This window comes from Micropterus dolomieu, linkage group LG12, assembly GCF_021292245.1.
Source record: "Micropterus dolomieu isolate WLL.071019.BEF.003 ecotype Adirondacks linkage group LG12, ASM2129224v1, whole genome shotgun sequence".
NCBI lineage: Eukaryota > Metazoa > Chordata > Actinopteri > Centrarchiformes > Centrarchidae > Micropterus > Micropterus dolomieu.
The window spans coordinates 19,627,092-19,650,395 of record NC_060161.1 but is presented as its reverse complement, the minus strand read 5'-3'; the positions used below and the strand labels follow the sequence as shown (position 1 = coordinate 19,650,395).

Here is a 23,304-nt window from a genome sequence, read left to right as displayed (position 1 = left end):
AGACGTGAAGAAATATGGACTGAAACCTCATTTCAGTTTTGCAAACATTTATTAATTAGCATTTTAAGTACTGACATTGCACATAATCCCCTCCAAAGAAAAGCACACAAATAAGTAAAACAAAAGTTTTTTTTCAGCAATCTATCCTCAACTGAGGAGACAAAGGGAGTAGTATGAATTTACTGAGGTGATAACAGAACTAAACTGACTCCCATAATGCACCACCAACCTCACACCTGCTTGGTTTTCCCCCTCTTCAACCAAATTAAAAAAGTTGAACAAAAATCAAGGCTGATTCCTCTATAAACTACTTGATGAGTCCCATCTAGGAAATTAAAGACAAAACATTTACAGGGGGGTTGGAATAACTGGGCTACCAAGCAGATTGTCCATTCTTTCCTGTTTTTTCCTTTAAAGATGTACTTATAATTTCTAAAAATGCACCCACCACCCATCTGTATCCCCTTCTTCCCTACCTCATCCCTCTCCAAACATCAGTGTCTAGACAGGACAACACAAGACAAGATGAGAGGGGAGCGGGCAAGAGGGACGACAGGACGGGGTGGGTTGGAGGATGGGGAGGGGGAGCAGTGCATGTGTTCTGAAATAGGTCCAGTCCTCCAACCCTAGGACCTACAAGAACAAAAGACAAAATAAGGAAAATAAAAATGCAAGGGAGACACAGGGATTGAGAGAGACAAACCGCACAGAAACAAAAGAAATCGCACGTCTAATCCTGAAAAAGGGATTATTAATCTGAAATCCAGGTCCCTAGAGTTCGAGCTTTCACTTAACTTGTTCCCTGTATTTAAACAAAAGACTCCAAGCGTAAGGGGACAAGTCCTTGAAGACTCTGCATACAAATCTTGTCATCTCTTTAATGCACCTCACTCAACAGCTCATTAATGTCCATCACTTGCCCTCTGTGACAGCCAACCTGTAGCCCAAGAAGTGCAATGCTACACCCCCACGTCTCCCACCCGCGTTTGACCACTTCAGTGTGGGGTCCCACCTCTTGCCAAGGGTCACGTGACTGTCCTCTCTCTAGAGTCACTCTGTCGGTGCCGGGACCATTGTGGCAGCTGCCTGGTGTGGGGAGAGGGGCAGTTGAGACACTCGTGTCAACAGCAACAAATCAGGTAAAATAAATAAAACCAAACGGTAGAAGATGGCAGTTTTAGTACCTTACCTCGGGTGATTTCGATGTTTTAGGAGAGGTTTTGGGGGAGCCCTTTGGTGATTTTGACGTGGATTTAAGGTCAGCTGGTTTTGAGGTCGGAGGGGGGGTACCAGGCTCTGATGCAGACCTCTCTGTATCGTTCTGCAAGTTATATGTGCAAGTGTATCAATAGTAAACCATGACAGTGAGCACAACATACTTGCCATCTTATATTCATGAGCACTCTGGGCAGTATTTCCTGGCTACCTATATCAGACCACTGACATCATATCCTGTTTCAGGGCTGCAACTTTGTTAGACTTCAGGTAAGCTGGACAGTATAATATAATCCATCTCCAAATGAAAGATAACAAAACCTCAAGATAGTCTGCACTTTGTGTCTTGAGTTGTATTTGGGAAGTGGCCCAAGTAGCTGTCATCTGTCACTCATGGAGCACCTGATGCAGTTTACCAACCACAAATGATAATCGCACTCACTTTCAAGGTAGAGGATTCAGAGTTCCTTTGCCTGCGGCGTCTAGACTGGCGGCGAGGTTTCTGGCCCTCTGCTACTTCTCCATTGGTGGGGGGGCCCTCGGATGCCTCCGTCTGCTTCACCACGCTTTGCTCCTGGCTCTCTTCTGAAGCAGCCTGCTGGTCGTCTGCAGCCTGATCAGGAGGCGGGCGAGGGCGGAACGGTCTGTGAATCCCAAGGCACAGGAAATCAGCTCCGCATTTGTGTAATTTAGGAGCAGAAATATGAGCACAAAATATAGGCGATGTCATGTCACCTGCGGTATGGGCGCCAGAATCTACGCTGTGGCTGCCGTTGCGTTTGGTCGCCCTCTGCTACGTCGTTCTTTTGCTCTGCTGCCTCACCCTTACAGATAAAGCGGACAAATCAAAGCTTCAAACTTCAGAAAGGTTGCCCGAGTGTTTAAATCTTCCAAATGACCACTACGTACAGTGTTATGCAGCAACTTTTTCAAAATCCAAAACATGCTTCAGTTTTATTTAACTCTGGGTTCTAGTGAATCACCCCCTCTCAAACTTCCTTTCACTCCATCTCAGGTAAATACAGTGAAGGCCGTTTCCCTTCCTTCTTCAGCTTACTTCTTGTGCATCCGGTCGTGGTCTGCGGGGCCTACGGCGCCGCTGCGGAGGTCTCGTTCCACCATTCTCCCCTTCGCCCTCGCCCTCAGCAGCTGGGGCTTCGCCATCAGCTGGTTTGCCCTGTTCACCAGGCCTAGGGCTGCGGGGGAAGAACCGCCGACGGAAGCGGCGTTTGTTGGGTGCGTAGCGGCTGCCTTTGACTGGAACGCCGCCTGGACCGGTTACATTGGCTGCTTCTGAGCCCTGAGAGACACCAAAGAGGAGCAGGAATGAGAAATGTAAAACTAGCAGACAACTGTTATGCAACACAATCGAATCAACTCTGATTCTTACCTTGGTTGCTTCAATCACGTCAAACTCTACGACCTCCCCATCTCCCACACTGCGGAGGAATTTCCTAGGATTGTTCTTCTTGATAGCAGTCTGAGGAGCCAAATTTATCATCAGAGTTCAATCAACACATAAAAACATTAATTCAAGAAGACTCCCTTTGCCTTACCTGGTGAACAAACACATCTTCTTTAGTGTCATTCCTGTACCAAATTAAAACCTGGTTAGCAAAATTGACCCGTGGGGCTATGAATTAGATTTAATTAGAATATTAACACTGAAAAACACTTCAAAATGTACTAGAATTGCAGTGATGAAAGTAATGTAGAGGAAATGCAGTACCTGTTTATGAAGCCATATCCATTCCGCACATTGAACCATTTCACTGTGCCTTGGACCAAGGTGGCTACAACAAGTAGCACATGATTAAATGTGTATCCCAGTAACATTTCACATAGAGATACATTGTTTTACAGCCCTTCAAAGAACACAATACATTGTTATCATGCTTATGTCCATGGCAGCCTTGCTTACAACAAGAAATGGGAGTTCAGGGTGTCAATCATTAACAGTAAGACTTTGAAACCAGGTCAAGAGGGAGGGTTGCTAAACAGCAAGGCTGTGTGTTCCTCATGTCAAAATCAAGACAAAAAAAGAAAAGAAAAAAAAAGTCGCCCCCGTGAGAACAAGCGGCGACCGGTTTCGTTTGAAAACCACCTAATCGCGTGTAATTGCCACGTTAGCTTCTCAGTAAAATGATTTGCACCTGTGAGGGCACGCGCGCGCACGTCCAGGTTGGACCGCGCGACAGCTGATAAAGAGGGATTTTAGGTCATGTGTTCATACGGTTAACAGAAACTTAAAAACACACATAGTGTGGCTTCATTGTTTTCCCTTATTAATACAGACTAAACAAGAAGGAAGCTGCCAAAGTGAATAAATGTAGAACCAGACTATTTTTGGATTAACTATATATTAAACTCCCCCCCTCCCGCTAGTTAAAGCTCTTTAGCGATATTTGGCTTCAAATTATATGTTCGTATGAATAATTTCCTGTGTAACAACATTTAATAAAAATGTGGACACGTGCTGCTCCTAAAAACGAAAAACACCGCGGTCTTAAAGACAGAAATGATTAACCGTTAATTTACTGATTTAGCTTAAGTGGAACCACTTTGCTGAAGCTGACACCCAACATATTTAACACACATGAAAAGCTTCTTTTCACATTAGTGTGTCATCAATGCGCACAAACTTTAAGGGGTCTGTTTATTTCACTCATTTCCACAAGATGCACTTAAAATAAAACTATATTTGGTCGCTTTTAAAAAGATTCCTGGCGGACTAACCACACGCATGTTTGCACCATAATCACTTTCTACACTCACCTATGACTTTCCTCTCAGGCTGTGGCTTGTCTTCCACAGGTGCCGATGGTGGAGCGCTCTGCGCCTCGGCGTCGGTCATGCTCGCTGTCGGATTACTACACTTCCACTCCGGAATCCCCTCCCTCCTGCTCTTCCCGAAACTTTTCTTCTTCTTCTTCTTCTTTGAGGTTTTACGGCAGTTGGCATCCTTGGCGTCGCATTACTGCCTCCTCCTGGATGTTAGTCTTCCTTGATCTCCTCAAATTAGTCCAGCAGCTCTCCCAAAACCAAACAGCCATGTTCTGTCTCCACGCTCTAACATACTTTTTACACTAACCTTTACTTTTCACGTTATTTGGTGTCTTTTTTCTACATATTTCCTGCATGTAACTATATATGAGCCACTGTATTTTGTTCATGACACTGATCACAAAGACTTGTTCGATGTCTGGGTAGCTGTGTCCAATTCTCAGTCTGCTTTTTGTGATTTTCCCTACTTATTACCATGCCTACTTTTTTAAATTTATTTTAAATTGAGTGTATCCAAAACTGTTGCCACTGGTCATGATTTACTGATTTCTGATTTATTTTCTCCACACTTTGCTTTTCCCCACACTAATTTGAACAGGTTTATTTGACATTTTGGGGTTACAGTAACTATGTCTTTAACTACAGCCCTCAGCAGATAGGTCATAGGACTCCAGTTTCACAGCACTAAATTTAACTCAGCAGCTCACAGAACTGCCAAGTTCAATGAAACCATTCACTGTACACAGAAGCCATGGGTCTCTGGACAGATAAAAAAGGCTCTAATTAGAAGTGTAATTATTAGCAGCAGAGGGAATTACAGCCAGCGGAGGAGCACTCTGACAGGACGGCAGCACTGTTACTGCGGATTAAGAAATTCAATACGTGGATCTCATTTAATAAACGTGTGTTTAGTGAATGGAAATTCCAGATCTATGCCTTGTACTGATGAGAAATGTTTTACTCTTTCACTGAGTCTGTGGCGTAATATGGCTGCAAAACCCAGCTTATTTGGGGAATAAACAATATAAATTAAATGAAAATATTACAAATAATAATAGAGTTTAACAATTTCAAAACGTTCATCATAGAAACCTGTAAAATATATATCTAATATACAAAAATGCGTGGGTCGATCTCCACATTCAGTTGTCGTTGTGTTCATGTTCTTAGAGCTCGATGGGAAGTGAATAACTCCAGAAGAAGAGCAGAGTGGTCCATGCAGCGCTTGAAAAAAAAGCAACGCATGCGCAGCATATGCCACATTGCCGAGCAAATTCGTGGGCATTGGGATGAAAGCAGCATCAAACCGCTTGAAGTTAGCCAAGACAAGACCGGAAGAGGTGCAACTTCACCTTCAGTGTAAAAGTGTGTGAGCGATGGGAAAGAAGAAATAGCCTCACCTATTTTTCACATTTTAATTATTGGCATGTTAATACATTTAAATATGTTTCAATAAAAAAAATACACTAACCAATTCATCCTATACTGATTTTTTCCACAATATTTAAGAATGTGGGGTGGTGATGGCACAATGGATAAGACTGTGCCTTTGATGTGAGACACCTGGGTTCAATCCCCCACTGTGACCCATCCACCATTGTGTCCCTGAGCAAGATACTTAACCCCTAGTTGCTCCAGAGGCGTGTGACCTCTGACATGGATAGCAATTGTAAGTCGCTTTGAATAACAACATCAGCTAATTGAAGAAATGTAAATTAATGTCTTTCCATTCCACCCCTACTTTTGAACACAAATGCGTCAAGGGTATGACCAAATTAAATGACAATATATTGAACTACTGACTATATGTTTAATACTGTATTCTTGCACAAACAGCTTTTACGGTTTCTTGTGAAATTTTAAGAGACATGCACTTCATGTACTTAAAATATGTAAAGTATAAACATATCCAAAACTATGAGAAGTAGGTCACAATCATAAGAAGCTTTCTGTCAGCTTTATGACAGTTTATGCAAATCAGATGTGCACCTGATAGTGAGAGCTCCCAGTCATTCTCTTCAAATTATGTTGTGTCACATCACACTCCAGAGCATGACTAATGTAATGGCATGGTCAATATTATCATCAAATTTGTTGATCATTAGAGCTCTTTTGCAATCACTGCATATTATGTCGGCCAATAAGTAACATGTACATAAATGCCAACGATATGTAAAGATAGAACAGTGTCCGTGTTACATAACTGGTCCACAAGAGAGTGCTGACAAGTTTATTTTTCAACTGTACATTATATTTTGTTCCCGATTCTTTAATAATAAGGGTTCCTTATCAAGAACGTTTGTTTATAATATGTTTGTATTATATTATTTGTAACAGATATATTGGCCATTACTCAACACTCTGATGCAACTTTTTTTAAACTCTCAAATGTCTCAGAAATCCAGTATCAATCGGGCTCTATTCACTTGAGTTCAGTGTGCTTTATTGGCATGAATGTTTAATTTAAACAATGATACCAAAAGCATTTTGCAACAATATCAAAAAAGTGTACATTTAAATATGACATAGCAGATTAATCCAATGAAAACCATTCAATTTAGCAAGTTATAAATTACAAAAAAACAAAAACAGCAAATACAGATAGAATGTAAAATGAACAAGATTTAACCTGCCATGCAGCGAATGTTAAGTGCAATAATTAGCTGAGTCACTTGCTGTCCCTCAGGTTGTGACACAGGGCCACATACTTGGCGGCAAGGATTGCTCTGATTGCTGCAACTTTATTTATTATAAATTACAAAAACAGTCAGATACATACAGAAACAGAACAGGGTCAGAGAGCCAATACATTTCCCATATCACAAAGATGTATGCATAAAAAATCTGCATAATCAAAAATATGCATAAAATTTTTACTTATTTGTTTGTTTTGTTCTTCCCATAGTGTTAGCTATCTGATAAGGATAAAAATCTGGTATTAATAGATGGAACTTCTCAAAATATTAATTAATTCCAGCATACACTGCAGACATGCTTTGAAACTGCATTCTAGAATACCATGTAACATCTGCATTCTAGAATACCATGTAACATCTGCATTCTAGAATACCATGTAACGTCTGCATTCTAGAATACCATGTAACGTCTGCATTCTAGAATACCATGTAACGTCAGTGCCAAATCCGTGCTGCCTGCTGGATCCCTATCTGCACATGCGCAAAAGTGGTCCTGTCTGTCAAAGAAAGTTACCACAATTTGCCTGTTCATAATTACTCATGTGTTGTTGTCTGTTCTCATCTCAGGACGTCAAATACTGAGGCCTTCAGAAAGGCTGACAAAGCGTTATTTGATCATAGTATTTAATGCAAAAGGTACCCTTCAGCATGCGTATGAGACACCCCCGGGCGCTTCTTTCTGTGACACCCTGTCTAGACTGGAAGGGCTAGTAGCTTTGTTAGTATAAAAGGCTTGACAGCTTCCCAAAGCCCCTTACCCTTACCGTAACCATCACAGGGGCGTGTGCCTAAACCTAAGTCAGCAATTGCATGCATTGTATGATTGTAAGTTTGTAGTCCCTTCATGCTACACACACAGAACTTAACAGATAACTAAATGTGCATTAAAACATGGTAACATATAACATAAATCAAATAAAACAATAGGTTATATAACATGTTTTGGAATGTACGTCTGGAGAGTATTTAAGCATTATTAAAATACATTGTATTGTACATTATGAAATATAACATTACATTCTAGCACAATGTAACAACCTACTGATGTGATCACCTGATGATAATTGCTATCTCCATCACAACTGTGCCAACTCCTTCCTCTGATGAAAACCATGAGATGAAGTTGAAAGCTCTACAAAAAGCTAGTAAGTGGTTGTTGTTGTTGTTGTTGTTTGTCAGATTTTAGTTTTATAGCAAAAATTATTTTTTTTGCAGGGAAGGCTGTTGTGACTCTATAATAATATTGTAATAACGTATTTTATTCTGACAGTTCCAGCGGGAAGTCGCGTGTTTATATGTGTTGCATGTTCTGACAGTGGCGAGACGCTGGATGAGGGAGAGACAGAGAAGGTGGAGTGTATGGTACAGACAGTAACGTTACAGACATTGCGAGATTCGGGGCTCTGATTCTTCTCGGCCCGGTTGTGTAACTGTTGCCTCTGCACGAGGTGAACCACAATCTGGATCTACAGGAGAAGAGTGGACAGTGGGGACGACGGGAATGAAAGAGGAATCATAAAAAAAGAGATAGCTGATAGCTAAAGAAAAGGGTAGCGACACTGCAAACGAGCAGCCGAGGAGGAGACAGACCCCGTTAGCACGGACACAGGGAGGCAAAGAGGAGGAATTAAAGGGAGAAAGACTGATAAATACCAAGAGAGGAGAGCCATTATCACTAGGGTAAGTTCCTTATCAAAACATCCAATAGACGGGGCGTGTTTGCGCCTGAGCAGATGAGATATCCTTTGCACATGTCTGTCTGAAGCTGTTTTGTGATATATTCCCTTTAAACGCCCCCATGAAGTAGAAGCAGCGGTCTGAGGACCACAGCAGATTGAGATAACTTCCATCCAAACGGGAGCTTCAGTCTGACTTGAAGCTAAAATGGATTTAACCCCCCCCCCCCCCCCCCCCCCCCCCCCAATGGCTCGTTAGCCCTTTTTATCCTTTTAAGTTTGCAAATCCTGCGGGACTCACACTTTTATTGCTTTCACACCACATGCCACCGCCTCTAACTCCGGACACAACATGATTGAACTATCGGATGCGGACTAATCAATGTGCTGGTGCACGCCGCAGCCCTCGCGAGTATTAGCTTAGTCATTACTGTAAGTTACACAAGCGGGACAAAATTCAATTGATTTCCATATCTGTGGCCGTGTGAACGGGCGGCGCAGGATTAAAACAACACGGGTTGTTCATATAAAAGTCTACATTAATGTCGCGACAGGCAGGTTGTCATTTTGCGTTGTGTCTTTATCAGACGGGCCTCGGCCTGAGTGCAGTCAGTGCGCATGGATGCGGGGACACCGGCCGCTGTGACCGACAGCGGGCCGCGGTACGGTCTCTAGGCCGCAGTCAGCCTCTTCTGTCCAACACTGCGGACATACTGGACAACCCACTGCCCCGGCGTGTCACTGCCGATATATTTCACTATTTAACGCTTTATGTTGAGTTTACACCACGAGAGGTGGTTAAATATGTCACGCTTGCTTGAAATTTGATTTATGGGTCATTAGCGCGGATTAGCGGCCCTGGTTTGACGTTTAACCCGGTGACCACCAGCCGCTCTTAATTGAGCCAAGAAAGCACATAACAAATGTCTTTCATTTGTTTTCCTGAATTATATTTTTTAGGAATATGTTTAATTCTAAGAATATTGCGAGTTAGTCCCTAAAGGTCTTGTTGACTGTCAGTTGTGTTTTAGCCTACTCGTGGCACTACCTGCACACCACGGCTGCTCAAAAAGTTTAACTTAGTAAATTACGCATAGTTTGCCACAAGCACTAATGACTAAAATTGCAGCTTTATATTTGACTCAAATTATAACTTTTAATTTGAGACAATTTTATAATTACTTTGTAACGTTCCAGTAGGACTGGGCCTGGTTTGGCTGACAGGTGCCATGTTTCTGTTGCTTTATTTAGCCCTGTCTGTCTGCCCGCTGCTCAGCAGCAATAAATGAAAGTGTCCTCTCCACACCCCCACGTTTTAAGTGGTATCACCAGCCAACTCTCACATTTCCATCTTTTTCTGCTGACATATTGACAGATATTAACCAGGCAGCACTGGCTGCTTTTCTTTACTCATGGACCAACTTACATAAAAACTAAGTACTCTATTGAAATTTAAGTGCACATCCAGTGTGTGTACCACATAAAGTTGGGCCTGACCTGACATTAAACAGTTTTATCAGCCCATGTAAACATAAGTGAAGAGAGTGTGAATATAATCATTAGATCAAACAATACAATACAATATGTTATACAATATTTACTGTGTGGTTGTTAAATCTATATTTAAATTAATTGTGATATGTCTGGGTATTGAATCCTGAATTATTTTTCGATACCGTTGCAGTGTTTCAAAAACTGTCAAGTTGGAATTGAATGTCAGATTTGTAGTCTTGTTAACTTATCCTTAAATCAGTTATTTACAGTTTTGTAATCACAATTTTATTCTCAGATGGTTGTTTGTGTTTAGACAGCATTTAAGGTGTGAGAACTTCTGCTTTTTTTGTTTAATGAAAAAAAGAACTTCATAGAAAAACATGTTTATATTTCTCATAATAGGTTATGGAAAAAGTATTGTGTTGGCGTCATACCAAAATAAAGGTCCTATCCACACTAGTATCAAGATACCCAGTCTTAGTAAAAATGTTTTTAAAAAATACTGTGAATGCTATTATTTTCCTGAATCACTTATGAACACATATATTAACGTCGGCATCACATGTTTTGGCCTCCCGCAGCAGGCATGGCAGATGCAGAGCTGGACTTCCAGACAGGTGATGCTGGGGCATCCACTACCATCCCCATGCAGTGCTCGGCCCTGCGTAAAAATGGCTTTGTTGTGCTGAAAGGCCGACCCTGCAAGATCGTCGAGATGTCCACCTCCAAGACCGGCAAGCACGGCCACGCTAAGGTCAGAGAGTCCTGAGGTGCTGTGACACTGGTGGCCAAATTTAAGCAGCAAAATGTTTTCAAGCTAACGAAGCTAAAGGTCATTTTTGCAGGGACTCCAACAAATAACTGAAATGTCTAAATAGTTGAGACAACAGTTTTTTTTCCAATGTGGACTCACTTTACCCATGAGGGAGATTACAGACTTGTGACCATGAATTATAACTCTACTATCTATCCATTTATCTCTGGAATAAACACAAGGTCATGGTCATTAATATTAATATTAATGCACAATAATGGACTTTCAATCTGTTCAAGAACAATAACGTGCGCCCCTTGGGGTTAAAGTTTACATTATTGAAACAATATGCAGTATTTGGGATAGCAAGTGTATTATAAATGATGTTTAAACGTTATACACGTGGCATACTTATTCATAGCCAATTACCCTTTTTTAAAGGATAGCACATAACACTTCAGTTAGAAAGCTGATAGTTCCTTATTTTCTGTGGGATTTGTGCTCGTGTAGGTCCACTTGGTTGGTATCGACATCTTCTCTGGTAAGAAGTATGAAGATATCTGCCCTTCCACCCACAACATGGACGTCCCCAACATCAAGAGAATTGATTATCAGGTGAGACCGCTGGAGGACTGAATTGAGGTCCTGAGTTGATGTTACAGTAGCTTGTTATGTAGCATATTGTACAGTATGACCTGTACCTGTGAGTCTGTTTCATACTAGCAGTCACATTTGACCAGGTGAACACCTTACACACTCCCAAGTGAGTTTTTTCTTAGTAAAAAGTCAGATTATGTGACATTACTTTCCTCAAAGCTTGGTCTGGAGGCACTCAAAACCACTGAATCGACACTAGGGCTGCCTCCTGTTTGTAAGTAAGTAATTTTGAGTTGATGACTGATTTTTGTAATGGTCTGCGGAGGGAGAATGAGTTGAGTGAATAGTCACGTCTCTGTTATCACAGCAATATACACAAATATGCTTTGGTCTTTAATAAGCAACATAGTTTCAGAGGCTGCTGGGGCACAATAAGCGGTTATTTGAAAAAGACCCATGATTATTACTCACCTAAGAATCTCTTTAGTGAGAACAGCTTTGCAGACAAAACACACAAAGAAAGAAAGAGAAACAACTAGTACTGATGTCAGAGAACAATCCTGGTAACTTTTTAAAATTGTACGGTTTATCTATAAATGACTGTTAGAAACACACATTTAGTCTGGTGCAGCAGAACACATGAAGGGAGCTTAGTGTCTTTCAGCTCCTTGTTTTGCTACCATTGTGTTTCAGTCTCGCAGCTCTCGTCAGCGTCGTTTTCAGCTGAAAAGCTCCGATAAATCTACCGTGTGCTACCTGCCCAGCAATGAGACAGACAAAGTTAGCGACTTGCTGGTGAACATAGTGGAGAATTTTGCAGCAAAAGTCAGTTAATGCAGGTTTTACCACCTCCGAACTTCTGTAATTTCACCTCAAACTCGTCGTGTAATTTATAGGGAACGATACAAATGAATTTCATATTTCAGAAACGTCTAAGCAGGCCCGCTTCCTCCTGATTACGTTCTATTTGTGGAAAGACTGCAAACCTGATATGTTACACATCTGATCAAACCGGTTGGGTTAAAACATGTTCAGTGTAGTGGAATGGCCACAGCTCGCCAGACTGAAGAGCAAATAGTGTAGGGTTTCCTGTAGAGGTGAAACCATGCAGCCTCAGGCTCCTGTACCTTCATGTCAGGATAACTCTTTGAAGTATAATAGGGGAAACAGTTCCTAATGATGCTGGGCTATATGTCATGTAAATAATTCAAACTGAAATGTTTGTGCATGAAATAAACTTGCTTGTGCATTAAGAGTATGAATCACACGTGCATACTTAGAAACCACCGGTAAGTTCAGTGCACATACATTGTATAAAAGAAATAAAGAACAGAAAGAGGAAAAAAAATAACGATGCATGGATCAAAATAATGTTTTCCATTGTTCCCCTCTCCCAGCTGATTGGGATCCAAGAAGGCTACCTGTCCCTGCTCCAGGACAGCGGGGAGCTGAGAGAGGACCTGAAGATTCCTGAGGGGGACCTGGGCAAGGAGATAGAGAGCAAGTACGACGCCGGAGAGGAGATCCTGGTCAGTGCTTCACCTCACGTCACACTGCATTTTTCTGAAACAAATGTGACAATGTCAGATGTTTGTATTAAAACATGGCCGAAGTTTCAAATGATGAGACATAGGTATGTAAAATGAATCCCTGTGAGTCAAAAGCTCAGGCTTCAGACTGCTTTTGTTTTTTTCTACTTTTGCGACAACCTGATGTCAGATCGTTAGATTTCTTTATATGGTCATCTGCTCCAGGCACAGCAAGCCCAAGTGACACGTTTATTCCCAGCCAAAAGCCTGTTAAACTTTGACCTTCTTGGTAAGTGTGTGTACACGTTCTCGCAAAACAGTCGACACGACTAAAGTACTTCAGCGTACTATAACCAACGTTGCAGGGAGATACCGTACAGTCGTTTGGCGACAGCAGAATAACATTTTACCAGCTACGTTACCTTTGTTATTTCCTGACAGCAGACGTTTTCCACTTTCCACCGTAATGTCACACAATAAGTAGGTAATGAGCGTTAATATTTACCAAATTGAGACGTCCTGCTCTAATCTTTATTTAGCTCTTCATTCGTGTTCTGGATCAGAGTCGGCCTTGAAGATTGAAGTTGCCATTTCCAATCAAGAATGAGAAATTATGTTACTCACACACTCGCAAGTAGGGTAGAGTATCGAGAACCGGTTCCATAATGGACCTGCTACACTGACCTAACGTCTTGTCATTTGTTATTCATTATGTCAACAAGGCATGCGAGAAGAGAGCACTGCTGTTTACAGTCCTGGACCATGGCGGACCGCAGCAGACGCTCAAAAGTTTGGCTTAGCTTCTCTAAAAAAGATAACAACACAGCAAAATGCAACACCTGCAGTAAGGAAATTTGGTGCAAGGGAGGAAGCAGCTCCAGTATGATGAAGCATTCACTTCAACATGGCGTGAATCTGGAATGTGTGTTCAATGTGTTTTACTCTCCCAGCTACAATGACACCCCAGATACAGCTAACGCTAACAGTGGCGATGTCTCACATTCAGGTACAAAACACAGGTGAACTTACATTCACCTTTTATATTGAAGGTAAACAAATGATTTCTACAAATTATGCCAGTATATATTTTTCGGTTGACGATGGATGGATGAATGAGTCCCCAGAGACGCCCCTCTAAGACAGAGACTCCTTTTAAATTAGCCACGAAGGGAAAGAGGAGCAAGCAGAAAGTCGGTGAATGTCAGTGAGCGGTGACCAGATTTGTGTTGAAGGTGTTGGAATCAGAACCGAGATTTGATAAGAACCAGATTCGATAAGTATAATCGTAATCTGAATTGATAAAATTTAACGATACCCCCCAGCCCTAATGGCAATAAAATGAGGCTTCCTGGAAGTTGGCCAATCAGAATAAAGGGCATAAAGCTAGTTTTAGTCATAAGTCCAGCGTTAATCATGCAAAGCTACTCTAGTGGAGTCTCAAAATAAAAATATAGAGCTGGAAATTAGCATATTAGGCCGCCATTGAATAAGTTGTACAGTACGGTGCAGCTTAGTAAACAAAGGGCAAATTTATTGTTATGCTTTGATTGATTTTGCTGCTTTGTCAGAAAGTTTAATGATTACTTTTAACATAAAAGAAAGAAAGAAATCAAACAGACATGTTTGAAAATGGCCTTGTAGGTCAGATTTGGTCCTTGAGCTTCTGTTTGGCTTTTAACACTTGCGCTTAAGTGATAAAGTGGAGCAAGCAGGAAGAAACTGTTTCAATCAAACCCTCTGTGCTCTTTCAGATCACCGTTCTAAGTGCAATGGATGAAGAAGCTGCAGTTGGTATCAAAGCCCTGGGTAAATAAGCCACTGCAGGTAAATACAGAGCTACAGCTGTAGCAACATGCGCTGTCTTCTCCCCCGCCCCCCCCACTTCCACCCCACTCAACTACCGCCTGCCTGAAGAGGAGTGTCTGTGTGTATGATGTAAATTACTAAAGTGTGTGTGTTTGGGTCTTACATCACAAGCCACCAGCATGTGCCATGCCTGTGCAAGTGTGTGTGATGTCATGTGCACATACAGTTTATTCTTCATCAGTAGGCAAAGGGGAAGGCAACTGCACTCAATAAGATCCGAGGTTTGATTTTATCTTTGGTGTTAAAATGAATAGGCGAGAGACGTCAATATAAAATGTTACGAGTATGCATACATTTTTCCATATTATTTTGCATATTGACTATTTTGTGTATATATTTGTTTGAACTGGAAAACAGTGATGAGCTGAAATTGACAGATTTCTAATTGATGAATAATTCAACTAACTTGAGTGTATTCATGCGTGATGAGCTATGCACCTCTGCAGATTTGCCTACCCCTTAATGCACTTTTTGTTTCATGTTAACACTATTACAAGCATTTGTATCATTCAAATGAAAGCGAATGGGTCATATTGTATTTTGGAGCAAGGTTTTTATTTTTATTTTCTGTGGGTTGAACTTAATTTTACATCCTGGTCGAGCCAGATACTTCCTGTATCCCCCCACGTCCCTTAAAAAAAGCGTGTATTATTGTTGTAACCGTCGGGTCAAACTGTTTAATGCACTTTTCTTTCTTGCACTTTCTCACCTGCAGACTTGTGGGCTGTAGAATGAAGTGTCCACAAAAAAATTGTTTAAAACTGTTGGTTGTGCAATGTTTCCTCTGCCGAGGCTACTTAAAACACTGTCTCATTAAAAAGTTTCTCGTGTGTTTCTTTTATTTCTTCCCCCTCTGACTTTTCTTTCCTCTTCTCATTCCTCCCCCTTGTAATTCTGTTTCAGGGGCAAGCGGGATGCACTGGACCTGGGGAAAAGGAGGGGTCATTGCCTCGTCAATGCTATTCTCCCTCTTGTTTCTTTCTTTTTGTCTTTGTTTTTCATACTCTCCCTCCCTCACTCTGTTTTCTTTGGGTTCAAATATGAAAGACCTTTAATAAATAATTGGAAACTGTAAACATTCTCTATGTATATACACATAATAAAACCAGATCGAGTCAAGACATACAGATGTAAAAACATGTAGAGGAAGGTCTCGCATTAATGATTGAGTAGGTGTACAAATCATCAGTAGCTGCTTTTGCTGTGGCTTGTTCAGCTTGTGCCATACAGGATTGAATGTCTTTTGTGTACAGCAGTTTTCTTCTGGCGGTTCAAGCCTTTCCTTGTTTAATTTATAACCTGAAACTTCTCTATCAAAGGTTACCAACATGGCACACCAAGGTTCAGTTTCTTTTTGTCTCAAGGAGCTCAAAGTGTCAAAAGGAAACAAAACCCTGCTCAAAGAACGTACAAATTCTCACCTGTTAAAAAGTCCTTCAGCCTCAATTTAAGTGGCCCCCAGAGCGGGGCCTTCACACTGAGCCCTTTGCAGAAATGAGTGGCGTATTATTTGGCGTGCTCTCAAACTTTGAGCGAGGCTTCAGGAGGCAGACAAGTTGTGGCGGTTTGGTATCCTTAACCTACTGTTCATACAGCAAGTCCAAACTGTGCAGAAGGTCTCCATGGCAGAACAAATAAAGATGACACAAACTGTTGGACGCTGGCGTTTGCTTATCGTTTTATTTAGCGACATGAAAGCTTTAAAACAGCAGAGACTTAAACTTAATTTACGCTGTAGAGGAGAACAACGCACAACACTGGAAGTTTGTCAGAAAAATTGTCATCTTGTCTTAATTTGTGGTGACTAACCCTAATGGGTCTAATGTGATCAACCAGAAGTCAGCAGCACAATGAAACAGAGTCCGTTATGCCAATGTGTTTCAGCTGCAGTAGTGTTCACATGTGTGCGCGTGTGACCTTAGCAGAGACATGTTTATTTAATCCACTTGCTCTAAATTCTACTACTAAGTGTTGCTGAATATTTACTAGGACAGCAACTAACGATTATTTGGCTTGTTGATTAATCTGTCGATTATTTCCTCAATTAATCGATTAGTTGTTTGGTCTATAAAATGTCAGAAAATTGTAAAATATGTTGATCAGTGTTTCCCAAAGCCCAAGATGACGTTCTCAAATGTCTCGTTTTGTCCACAACCCAAACATATTCACTTTACTGTCATAGAAGAGTAACGAAACCAGATTAAGATTTTTTTATGACTTTTTTTAAATGATTATCAAAATAGTTAGTGATTAATTTAACAGATTATTCTATTAAACGTTGCAGCCCTGATATTGTCCTCTACTCTGTTTGCTATTTCTCTGCGGAGGCACTGAACCCTCCAATGATGTTGAAATTAAGAATATTAGTTTATAAAGAATAAGCTCTGGTTCATGCAGCTTTGCTCTGTACAAGATATCAACATTTCAGTGCACGTGTGCACCTCCAAAATCACTATACAGTGTAGATAAAATAATAATCTATTTTACAAATTAACATCATTTGAAGTTATGTAAAAAATCAAAGTTGACTGTTTACAAAAGCACATAAGCATGAGGACAAAGTCAAAACAAGATGCTATACAGGAAATAAAAACACAGATCATATGGCATAATCCGGCCTAATCACTTTGTCTGAAGAAGTCGAGCCACGTCCTCATCCGAAAGGTTCTATAGGATCTTGAGTGAAGCTGTGAAATCTCAGCCGCGGTGAAGGTGGCCGCGAGTTACTTGCCATGGTGGTAGAACCTCTGCCCACTCTGGCTGTGGGGGAGGAAGCCGTGGCGAGGAGCACTCTGGGGAGAGCTCTGGAACGGGGACTGACGATGAAAAACAACGGTCAGAGTTCGCTGCTAAAATTATTTTCTCAGACTAAAGATTTAAGAAGCATTTTTACAATAAAAGGTTTGTAATTAATGTAATACAGCAAAACCCGGGCAGGGAGCAGCTCTATGACAACACATTATAATCTCATACTCTGATTGGATGCACTAACGTTAAAATGTTAGACCTAGGCTCAACCCCTGTGAAGCTGTAATGCTGCATGATGCACCACAAAGCTAAACTGTTGGATGTCTAAAAACATGCACACCCGTGTCACAGGCTCAGTAATGGAGTGTGTTTCGGGGATTCACCTTTGCAGTGGGAATCGGGACCGCCATCGATGGTGTGGGCAGCAGTCCTGGAGCAGAAGGATGCATGGCTGGTGGATGCATGGGCCTTAAGGCGCCCTGTGAGAACATCGAGACAAAGAACTAAAAAATGTGCGATCAGATAAGGAAGCGATGCCTTGAACGGAGGTTATGCTCGCTGCTTCCACCATGTAGACATCCGGGCGTGTTTGGAAATGTTTGCGTCTAAACAATTATTGTTTTTATGTTCTGTCTGATACATCCAAATTAGATATAGATTATTATTATGGGGTGGTGATGGTGCGGTGGATAAGACACGTGCCTTTGGTGCGAGAGACTCAGGTTCAAATCCACAGTGAGACACCATTGTGTCCCTGAGCAAAACACTTAACCCTAGTTGCTCCAGTGACCTCTGACATATATAGCAACTGTAAGTAGCTTTGGATAAAAGCGACATTAGCGTATCAAAATGCTCAATTTATGAAAGCTTGTGATGAAGACTGATACATTTTAGTGTTTTATGTTCAGCAAGATTACCCTAAAGCATCTACATTTTAAATGATCTTACTGCGTCGGTAAAGCCTGACTGTTGGTTGGCATGTTCCAGCTGCTTCTGGAGGGGTATTCCTGCTCCAGGAATGTATCCTGCACAAGATACAGAGATGACAATTTATCATCCAACGACCATTTACATCAAACAAACCATGCTGCATTTCATTTCAGCTATGGTTGACTGTTATTAAGAAGTCTCTGGGAGGGAAACAAGGACGATGACAACAGAGGAACTGACCTGGCTGGGAGGTGAAATGACTGTGGACGGGGTAGCCAGGCTGGGGGAGGTACTGCATGGCTTGAAACGCAGACGCACCTGTGGGAGAAGAAAACTTATTCTTGCTACAACCACAACATCCCACTTTCATGTGGTTCAAACTGTTGATCTGAGTAATCCACAACAAACACAAAGGACAATGGAAGCCAGATGAAAAGTCTTTTGACCTAGGGAATTCATTTTCAGATTACAAAACTCATTCAGAACTGTATGCACTATATTACTGAAATGAAATTATTTCATGTTTTCCTATATCGCAGGTCACCAGGTATATCTCTGCCACTTAAACAGACACATGTCCTTTACCTCTGATCTGAGAGCTGCTTGGGAAACTGACAGGTACAGATGGTCCAGGGGCGTAGGTAGAGGGATGCTGGGCCTGAGCGACCCCGTAGGGCTCATGGACCCCCTGGCTGCCACTGAACTGCCCGTGCTCTGCTGAGCCCGAGCTGAACCCAGATGTCTGATAGTGACGTGCCTAGAAGAGGAGGAGGCGTAAGCAGTTTAATATGCTATACTGGTGTCGACATTTCCCTCTCTTAAAGCACATCAGTTTCTCCTAAAAGACCCAGATTAAATGGTATAAAGCTGGCAAAATCAGAAAAAAACAGACGTCAGATATTTTCATGAAAATCCCCTTTACTCACTGGAATCACAGTAGCTGGGAACAGCTGTTTGCTACGTTCTCCAAGCAACGCACCAGGTCGACTGTGGCTGACTGGATTGCCTGAGAGAGGCAAGGAGAAGGATCAATTGGCTAATACTAATCATTTCAGGAGGACATTGACACCTTTCCTGATAACCCAGACAAGGTCAGGCATGCTTGAAAACTGCCTTACCTTGAATGCTGAGGAGGTGCTGCCCTGCATGCATGGGAAGGCTGGATTGGTAGCTGGCTGAAGTCAATGTTGTGATGTCACTATAAAGGACAGGAAGCACAAACATGCAACTGAATACCAAAAATACTTAGACCTAAACTTCTGGGCTTAATAATGTAATTTCTGTCATACCTTTTGTGTACTGAATTAGAAAACAAAAGCGCTGGTATCCTTACTACCTCTGCTCCTTTCTGCGCCTCTTTTCTTCTTCATGAAGTACTTTCTTAAGTTGTAAGAAGAGCTGGTGTTTCTCTTCTTGGAGCCCCTGAAGTTTCTCCCCCATCTTCATTACCTGAAGTTTAAAAGACAACATGTTGCCATATATTAAGCGCTGTGTTATATGTCCCAACACTGAGGTAAGACGACAAAGCCATCTGGAGTATAGTAAGTGTTTTTAGCACTTTTCCAACCTGTTCTTTAGTTTCCTCCAAAGACATCCTCTCCTCTATTTCTTTTGTCCTCTTCCTCTCTTCCTCCTCCTTCATCTTCTGCTCCATCATTTTGTCCACCTCCTCCTCCTCTGAAAAATGGTATTCATGTTCAGTAGTGGAAAACACATTCAAATACCTTACTTAAAAAAACAAAAGCAACAATGCAGAACAACAATGTATAATATTGCTCAATGAGTAAGTATTATTAGAAATAAAATCTACTTAGGTATAAAAAGGTTCTCATTCTGCAGGGCCTTCAGAGAGTAAACTGTTAATTTTATATATATATATATATATATATATATATATATATATATATTAGAGTACAGTTAATAAGGCACTCCACAAATCTTAATCTAGTCTTGTTTTAGGGTTGTGAAGTTGTCTGCAGCATTTCTCGTAGCTGCTTACATACCTTATACTCACAAGGAACTGCTCTATCACTAACCTTTCTGCAACTTCTCTTCATGTCTCTGACCACTCCTTCATATCCTACTCCCCTCCCCTCTCTCAAACCTCTCTCCTCTACGCGTACTGCCATCTATCCGCCGCAACCTTCGCCCCCGTCTCCCTCCTCTCTTGCCTCATCTGTCCGATCAGCTCTCCCCTCACCTGACTCTCTCTCACTCATGCCTCCCGACTCTGCCACGGACACTCTCCTCTCCTCTTTGTCCTCTTCCCTGGCCTCTCTGTGTCCTCTCACCTCTCGGCAGGCTCGCCCGACCCCTCCAGCTCCGTGGTTGTCTGACTCACTGCGTGCTGACAGAACCACCCTACGGGCAACTGAAAGAAAATGGTGGAAATCCAAGCACTCTGAGGACGTCCTTGCCTGTCAATCTCTTCTCTCCTCTTTCTCCATCTCCTTATCTGCAGCTAAAATCTTTTCTTTAAATGCAACATTCAATCTTCCTTCTCCAACCCCAAAATACTTTTTTCTATCTCCTCCACCCTCCTTGATCCCCTCTCCTCCCATCTACCGAGGGATGTAACTACTAACGACATTGTAAAAAAGATTACATAAGCTGATTACCCTGCCTGCCTACTGACACCACCTGTCCTATTGTCAACCTCTTCAACTCCGATTGTAACTTCCTTGTCACTCCTCTATCCAATAAGTTACAGTCTACTGCTTCTGACCTCCTTTCTCTCCTCATCATTACCTCTTTAACAACTTGCCGTTTTCCTAATACTAAAAGCAGCGAGAATGAACCCTCTTTTAAAGAAACTCACACTCCTCATGTAAAAAGTCTCTCCTCATCCACTTTTTTTTCTAAAACACTTGAGTGTGTTGTCTTCACTCAACTTTCTGCACAAGTTCACCAGAACAACCCCCTCAACCACCCATCTGTTTGGTTTCAAACCAGGCCCCTCAACTGAGTCTGCCCTCCTTGCCTCCTCCTCCTCCGTCATCATCCTGCTGGACCTTTTTTTTTGTGTAGTTTCACTTTTCCTAATACAGCTATGCAGATGACACTCAACTAATTCTGTGTTTTCCCCCGGCCTGCCAATCAGCTTGCTGTTCCCCAAAACCTACAAATCACAACTGTTTGCTGTCTTGGCTCCACAATGGTGGTACAAGCTCTCCATTAACATCAGGACAGCAGAAACAATACACATTTTCTGTCACAAGCCGAAAACTCATCAGATGCATGTTTTCCCATTACATTTTTACTCTTATATTGTTTCTAACTTCAGTTCAGCATATTTGATTAAGTTCATGTACTTGCAATTTTTGGGTTGTATCCACCTGGTTGAATGCACGTTTTTGCAAGCCATTTCAGATAAAAGCATCAGCTTAATAAATGTAATGATAGACATCAACATGACACATAGAAAAATATATAATAATATTTCTGGGTGGGTAGAAAAAGTTGCATATTATTCTGGGGTATATTCTGAAGATGGCAGACAGGATTCAGATTTGTTATAGCTGTCGTTATTTTCTTTTCAACAAGTAATAGATTAAATACTAAATTGGAACTCGTGAAACACGAAGACATTATTTTATAGTGAAACGGATTATTTGCAGTCCCAATTACAATTGAGTACAAGTACGTAACTTGTACACTTGTTCCTCTCCAGTTGTGTCAGTGCCCTCTCTGAGGAGACAGGTTTAAATCACAATATATTTGCGCACCTTGTCTCTTGCGCTCCCGCTCCCTCATGATGTGTTTGTGGAGGGCTCTGGCCATCGCGTTGGACAGCTTGGGTCTCTCCAGCAGGGCGGGCATGGTGACAGGCAGTGGAGGGGCCAGCTAGGTGTGGACAACATGTTGTGAAACGTTACAAGACACACCCGAAGTATGTTTAACGGCGTTAATTATGTACGTCTCACTTGTAGTGCAACCAGCAGCGATAGTACCACGCGTGAAACTGTTAAGGGCCTAGCAGCTATTCGGCTAACAGTTAGCATTGTTAGCGGTTACCTGACAGGATATTTCAGTATAATATATTAACTGGCGCGGTATAGTTTAAATAAAGATATACGGAGCTGAAACGTGTAAACCAGCCGTAACACATTTTATTTTTTAAACATGCCCGAGGACAAACGTTAACTGGAGTTAGCTAGCAGATTAGCACTGACGTATTTCACCGCATATTTTCCAGTTATTTTACTGCGGCGGTGTGATACAGGACAAACAGATCTTACTTTTGTTGCTTTGTGCGTCGTTCACTGAGAACCTAACCGTGTTGCGGTTTTCAATTTGAGGCGACTGGACTGCGTCTACAACAGTTAACCAAGAAAAACTCAAAACTTCCAGCCACCCAAAATATAAACAGACGGAGAGGTTCTCGGCCCGGGTAATAAAAAGATGCACTTCCGGTGCCAAGGACGACGTCCGTTTCCCCCCCTCTCTCCGAACGGCATTGTGGGAATTATAGTTTTTCCTGTTTTGGGCAGATACCTCAAAATTCCCCTGTCTAATTAAACTAATAAAGTTCCAAATTCCCCTTTTTTTACCAATACGCATATATTGTGTATGGACACGCTGTCACAATATTTCAGACCAAACGCATTACAGTAGATGTTGAAAAATGTCCCCTTCCGTTTACATATCTTGACAGTCTTTTTTTAAAAATAACCTGGACACTCACTTGCTGGAACCCTGTATAGTGATACATCAAAATTACTTTGCCTTGCTCATTCCCCTGCCTACAGTATATGTGGATATCTCATTTTTCCTCTCCTTTTCTGTAAATCCTTGTAATTCTTGAAATACAACGATGGAATAAATAATAAAAACAGACTATGTTGTGGCCTTGCACAACTTGGAAAGGCACACATTATTTGAGTTGCCACATTTGTTGATATGATAAGGCAAATACAGGAACTAGGCTGAACCATATCACCAGTTCAGGTTGTTGCATGTTGTACAGATTGTAACACCCTCTAACACAAACGTGACTTCGGTTTATATGAATAAAA

General features: G+C 41.6%; 3 protein-coding genes and 1 long non-coding RNA gene across 10 annotated transcripts; 1 reads left to right on the top strand and 3 right to left on the bottom strand.

Annotated features, from left to right (window-relative positions):
* Positions 1 to 30: 30 nt before the first annotated feature.
* LOC123980061 (Y-box-binding protein 2-A-like) lies at positions 31 to 4,149 on the bottom strand. 2 transcript variants are annotated; one of them, XM_046064247.1, is made up of 10 exons: positions 3,991 to 4,148; positions 2,945 to 3,008; positions 2,772 to 2,805; positions 2,606 to 2,695; positions 2,273 to 2,515; positions 1,951 to 2,039; positions 1,658 to 1,859; positions 1,190 to 1,321; positions 1,013 to 1,086; positions 31 to 633 (listed from the first exon to the last, which is right to left on the bottom strand). In XM_046064247.1, the coding sequence occupies exons 1-9, from the start codon at positions 4,067 to 4,069 to the stop codon at positions 1,051 to 1,053; spliced, it is 969 nt and encodes a 322-aa protein (XP_045920203.1). In that variant the 5' UTR covers positions 4,070 to 4,148; the 3' UTR covers positions 31 to 633; positions 1,013 to 1,050. The 2 variants fall into 2 exon arrangements, with proteins under 2 accessions (XP_045920203.1, XP_045920202.1); XM_046064246.1 differs by having other exon boundaries at positions 2,273 to 2,695; positions 3,991 to 4,149.
* Positions 4,150 to 8,042: 3,893 nt separating this feature from the next.
* Positions 8,043 to 16,269, top strand: LOC123980064 (eukaryotic translation initiation factor 5A-1). 3 transcript variants are annotated; one of them, XM_046064254.1, is made up of 6 exons: positions 8,043 to 8,375; positions 10,447 to 10,619; positions 11,130 to 11,234; positions 12,614 to 12,745; positions 14,497 to 14,569; positions 15,515 to 16,269. In XM_046064254.1, the coding sequence occupies exons 2-5, from the start codon at positions 10,452 to 10,454 to the stop codon at positions 14,557 to 14,559; spliced, it is 468 nt and encodes a 155-aa protein (XP_045920210.1). In that variant the 5' UTR covers positions 8,043 to 8,375; positions 10,447 to 10,451; the 3' UTR covers positions 14,560 to 14,569; positions 15,515 to 16,269. The 3 variants fall into 3 exon arrangements, with proteins under 3 accessions (XP_045920210.1, XP_045920211.1, XP_045920209.1); XM_046064255.1 differs by having other exon boundaries at positions 10,450 to 10,619; positions 14,497 to 16,269; XM_046064253.1 differs by having other exon boundaries at positions 14,497 to 16,269.
* On the bottom strand, positions 11,589 to 13,493 carry LOC123980065. Its single transcript, XR_006827362.1, has 2 exons — positions 13,251 to 13,493; positions 11,589 to 12,779 (listed from the first exon to the last, which is right to left on the bottom strand). It is a non-coding gene; the product is annotated as an uncharacterized LOC123980065 (long non-coding RNA).
* A 3-nt stretch (positions 16,270 to 16,272) lies between the features above and the next one.
* gps2 (G protein pathway suppressor 2) lies at positions 16,273 to 22,701 on the bottom strand. Of its 4 annotated transcripts, none has more exons than XM_046064248.1 (12): positions 22,528 to 22,701; positions 22,015 to 22,132; positions 20,490 to 20,660; positions 19,857 to 19,966; positions 19,623 to 19,738; positions 19,408 to 19,487; positions 19,216 to 19,295; positions 18,875 to 19,046; positions 18,530 to 18,607; positions 18,308 to 18,384; positions 17,743 to 17,838; positions 16,273 to 17,427 (listed from the first exon to the last, which is right to left on the bottom strand). In XM_046064248.1, the coding sequence occupies exons 2-12, from the start codon at positions 22,106 to 22,108 to the stop codon at positions 17,335 to 17,337; spliced, it is 1,167 nt and encodes a 388-aa protein (XP_045920204.1). In that variant the 5' UTR covers positions 22,109 to 22,132; positions 22,528 to 22,701; the 3' UTR covers positions 16,273 to 17,334. The 4 variants fall into 4 exon arrangements, with proteins under 4 accessions (XP_045920204.1, XP_045920205.1, XP_045920206.1 ...); XM_046064249.1 differs by having other exon boundaries at positions 19,626 to 19,738; positions 22,528 to 22,700; XM_046064250.1 differs by lacking the exon at positions 20,490 to 20,660 and having other exon boundaries at positions 22,528 to 22,697.
* Between the last annotated feature and the right edge of the window lie 603 nt (positions 22,702 to 23,304).